The following is a 4,963-nucleotide window of genomic DNA, read 5'->3' on the forward strand; positions in this document are numbered from 1 at the left end:
CTTTTTTGGCAGGGGCTTTCCACAAAAGGTCCATTTTTGAATTTCCAATCTCCAGCTGTATAAAACCCGACTTTCTCAGCAATTTTAACCTTAGCAATTCACGTCAGTGTAATACGCCGTAATACACGTTTTTCGACTTGACCTGGGGCTTCGTTAGGTATTTACATGATAAATAATATTCGTTCCTGATTGGGATAATATACTTGTATATTCAGATATAAATATCACAAACGAATTTTTAATACGCAGATCAGTGGAAGACGACGAAATGGCGCTTGTCGTAATGATCGGACTTTTTCTTCTTCAGTCAAGTCTAGGTGTGTGCCAGGAACAAAGAAAGTGCTCAACGCGAAAAGTAAATTGCGCTTCAAGTACACATCAATCATATGATGGGGCTTGTAACAACTTGGAAAACCCCACCCAAGGTGCTACCAATACTGTATTGAATCGCTTGTTACCAGCTGAATATGACGATTCAAAAGACCAGCCAAGATCGCAAGGTGTTTTTCGAAAACTTCCATCAACAAGAAGTATATCGAATACATTGGAGGGCTCTAAGCTATCTATTTCAAGCGACATATCATATATGCATGTAATTTATGGACAGTTGCTTGCGCATGATATTGTGATCACGGCAATCACAACTGAAAACGATGGTTCAGAGTTAGACTGCAACTGTTACAACCCTAATAAAGACTGTATCAACATAGAAATACCGTTTGGTGATATTCAGAGAAGAGAAGATAATGTTAAATGCATGCCTCTCGCAAGATCAAAAGCTGCGACTGGTGCAGATGGATGCAAATTTCCTTATCGAGAACAAGTAAGCGAGCTCTCGAGTGTAATTGACGCTTCGTTTGCTTATGGAAAATCTGATGAAGAGGCGCGTGAATTGCGGGATCTTAGATCTCCTTCAGGAGAACTAAAAACTTCAACAAACCCGGCATCTGGACGACACAGAAACCTCCCCAATCAAGATCATTTAGCCTATACGGGCATTGCGGACTCAATGCAATGCCCGATAAAAGTTCACACCCCATCGGATATTCCGTGCTTCGTAGCCGGTGATGTAAGAGCAAACGAAAACCCCGGAATTATTTCATTGCATACTATTATGGTTCGATATCATAACCACCTTGCCAGGAGTCTTAAATCAATCAATAAAGCGTGGACTGGTGATAAAGTTTTTCACACTACTAGACGTATAGTATCCGCAGTATACCAGTCTATAACGTATCGAGAGTATATCCCTCTTATGCTGGGACCATTGTGGACTAAAAGATTTGGTTTAAAACTCATTGATGGATATTCATATTGGAACGGATACGATAAACGATATAATGTAGCCATCACTAACGAATTTGCAACTGCAGCTTTAAGGTACGCCCACAGTCAAGTTAGTGATGTATTGTCCCGGCCTAATTCTTTTCTCCAACGCGGGCACATACCAGACGTTACGATCGCCGGTACGTTTTTTACCAGTGATGCTCATTTAAACAAGTTTGGAGGTGGCTCAGGAGCGTTCTTGCGTGGCTTAATGACTGACAACGCTCAGAAAACTGATCCTACAATGATTGATGCGTTGCGCAATCAACTTTATGCGGAAAGAAATAAAAAATTTGGCGGAGATCTTTTTGCAGTCAACATGCAGAGAGGACGAGATCATGGTTTGCCGGGATATAATAAATACAGAGAATTGTGTGGTTTACCTAAAGCTAATTCTTTCTATGACTTATCAAGCGAAATACCAGGTGATGTTATCAGTCGCCTAAAACAAGTTTACGAATCTGTGCACGACATCGATCTGTATGCTGGAGGAATAGCCGAAAACCCCGTGAAGGGTGGGCAAGTCGGACCAACATTTGCTTGTATTTTAGCCTACGGCTTCCGCTCACTAAGAATGGGTGACCGTTACTGGCACGAAAACGAGCGCGATCACTCTTCATTCACACCACAACAACTTGCTGCGATACGCAACACAACATTCGCTAGTATTCTTTGCCAAGTCGGTGAAGACATGAAAATTGTGGCGAAGAAGCCGTTGAATATGAAAGACGGAAAACCCCACAACCTCGTCAGTTGCTACAGCATACCAGGTATAGATCTATACACGTGGAAGTCGGATATCCGGTTTCAAAAGCAAAAAGCAAGAACTGTTGAATACACGTGGACCGTATGGTTTGTTACGAAGTATACCAACAAAAAAAGAGTCGATGTCCAAATGGCCCCGTTACATATCTTGAGAACGAGGCCAGACGAAACATGCAAAACTCGATTAGGCTACAACCTTCGAACTGTGCCCCACAGTCGGTTCATACAAATTCAATTTGCTTGCCCCGTTGGTTCAATTAAATATTCAGACTTCCCATTTCAACTTTCGCCGAATCACTACTGGTCAGATTGGGTTTTGGCATCTTCTTCTTACGGCCATGAATCATCAGTCGAAATTTACAAATTTAAATGTGATCATGTGGTGGCAATTCAGGCAATGTCAGGCAAGAAATTTGCGAGTGAAACCGGCGACGTATTTGAAAAATTCGGCCCTAAGTCCGGATTTTTATGTCGAGACAATCATCAAATTAACGGAAAGTGTCACAAGTACTCAGTTCGTGCATTGTGTTTCGGTAAAAAAAAAAGTACCAAAGAGATAACCCATCAAAATGGCTACCCTGAACCTTCTGGTTTTGTCAAAGAGATAACTCGCCAAAATGGCTACCCTGAACCTTCTGGTTTTGTCAAAGAGATAACTCGCCAAAATGGCTACCCTGAACCTTCTGGTTTTCTCAGTTTCAACGGAGCTTTAAATATTGCGAAATCGTATTGTAATTTGTACCGTGTTTGTTGCAATCCTCCATTTATACACTACATGTCGACGTCTTCTCCAGTCATGTTGTTCGCCAGAGACTTATGCACGCAATACGGCATTTGCTGTCGACCCTGAAAACTATGCGCAATTCATTATCTTTCATCCACAAGAGTTTATTGTAACCGTAGGTTTTTCTGTGGCCAATGAATAAAAATGGGTACTCCTGAAGTATGCGCACCAAGATGTCGCATAACCTGAACCCTAACCTGGTACACCTGAGTTCAGGTTGTGCGCCATCTTGGTGCGCATACTTCAGGAGGTCCAAATAATGTATATATATATATATATATCTATATAACCATAGTGCATCATGCATGCACTATATTGAAAACGTGATTTTTTCAAACTGATAATAAAATGAATTTGTTTGCAGTGAGACTAAGTTATCGAATGAGATTCCATAGTAGTGTTTGCTAACTGAGTACAGAGTCTATTCCATAACAGCATAGTATATATCTGTTAGCGGCTGAAATTGATTAATAAACAGTACATCTATATCAGGGTGATCCAAGGTTGCGGGATTGAAGGGCTGCATTTTTTTTTCAGGAGGCCTTGCGGGCGGCCGCAGTCAGAGAAACCAAAAAGTGATCAAAATACTGCAAGTTTACTAACTTTAAATATACTAAGGAATGAATGTTTACCGTTCGAATCAGCGTATTGTTATATTTCATGGATGGCGTTTTTATTTTTATTTTGGGAAAGAAAATATAGCCGAAAAATAACTCAGCAATTTATTATATCTTGCTTTTAGTTACTCTTCAATGTCAGCAATAATTTCCCAACAGATAATACTTGAATGCGCATACTTTGCGTGTCCATACCCGACATAGGGACATGATTATGCCGCCTTATCAGCTTTCATATCCCCGTGGATCGTGCGGCGCGAAGTTAGATATGCGCTTCGTCACTGCTGTCATATGGCTAGGGATTTGTTCAAAATGAATTGTTTTAAAACAATTGTTTTCAATCAAGTTTTTTTTGGCTGTTTTGTTCAAAATGGCTGTACTATTTAATTTTTTTGTATTAAATAGGTTGAAGAAAAATGGATGTAAGAACTTGCCAAGCGCTTCTTATTTGCAACAAATCTTTCAAAACGCTACAAATACCGATAGAGGCTCATGCACACCTTCTCAAGCTGTAGTTCAGTGGTTGACGCAGTAAGACGCAACCGATAAGCTATTACGTGCACGACCCTGTTGCGATGAAACCACCTTGCGAAAATTGAAATGCGATTCGAGTAAATGAGTTCGTATAACCTTGAAAAACTCTATCAATGCAACCTAGAAGTAAAAGTCAAAATAAAAAATTTTATTTACATTTTTGAAATTATAATTCCGGCTGCGTGTGCAGCTGCCAGAATGCAACGTTTTGGCGTAGTTTCGCGGCGATGCAAGGGGCATGTCAATAAAAAATACAGGAAAAATTTGATTTAAAACAAGCCCTTGTTTTAAAAACACGATGTTTTTTAGAATTGATAAAAAACAAAACCCTACATATGGCCAAAGCTTGAAATATAGGTGAGTTTTCACAAAAACAAAGGAACAAAACGTGTCTGCAGATAATTGGTTGCTTGGCGTTAGTTCACTCAGCATTGCCTAAATATTTCCAGAAACCAAAGCGCTTCTCGACACGTGAACATAGGACGTCATGTATATATCGGCAACGCCTTGGGATTTATAGGAACAACCTCGAAATTCCGTGATTTTAACAAATATCATTCCCGACATAGGGATTAAAAAAAGGGTTTAAATCTTGTGGATCTCAACCCCAATTGGAATAGCTAAAACATTGTTCTGCGGATGGCACAAAATGTGTCAGAGTTCAAATATCTGGGTCCTAGTTAACAAATACATGCCAATGGTTAAGTGTACCATAAAATTATTCTGAGGGCCGCACGGTATGTGTTCAGGGTTTGGACCACCCCGATCTATATTATTAGTAGCTAAGGGAATTTATTTTATTGTTGGGGAACATTAAGTCGTGGTCTTTCGCCCGGAACAAATTCCCAATATGCCCTATAAAGTCAATGCACTCTTGTTTCACTGAGACAGGCCTGAATTACTACCTGAAGAGACGAATCCATCAGATATCTGAGTG

General features: G+C 40.1%; 1 protein-coding gene across 1 annotated transcript; it reads left to right on the top strand.

Annotated features, from left to right (window-relative positions):
* The first annotated feature begins 262 nt into the window (after positions 1-262).
* Positions 263-3,152, top strand: LOC120332674 (salivary peroxidase/catechol oxidase-like). The gene has a single exon (XM_039399972.2). It carries the CDS (start codon positions 269-271, stop codon positions 2,939-2,941), a length of 2,673 nt encoding a protein of 890 aa, XP_039255906.2. The 5' UTR covers positions 263-268; the 3' UTR covers positions 2,942-3,152.
* Positions 3,153-4,963: the final 1,811 nt, after the last annotated feature.

Source organism: Styela clava, chromosome 13 (genome assembly GCF_964204865.1).
Source record: "Styela clava chromosome 13, kaStyClav1.hap1.2, whole genome shotgun sequence".
Lineage (NCBI taxonomy): Eukaryota > Metazoa > Chordata > Ascidiacea > Stolidobranchia > Styelidae > Styela > Styela clava.

Coding starts and splice junctions, on each gene's coding strand:
- LOC120332674 (XM_039399972.2), top strand. CDS start 269: ATGGCGCTTGTCGTAATGATCGGACTTTTTCTTCTTCAGTCAAGTCTA.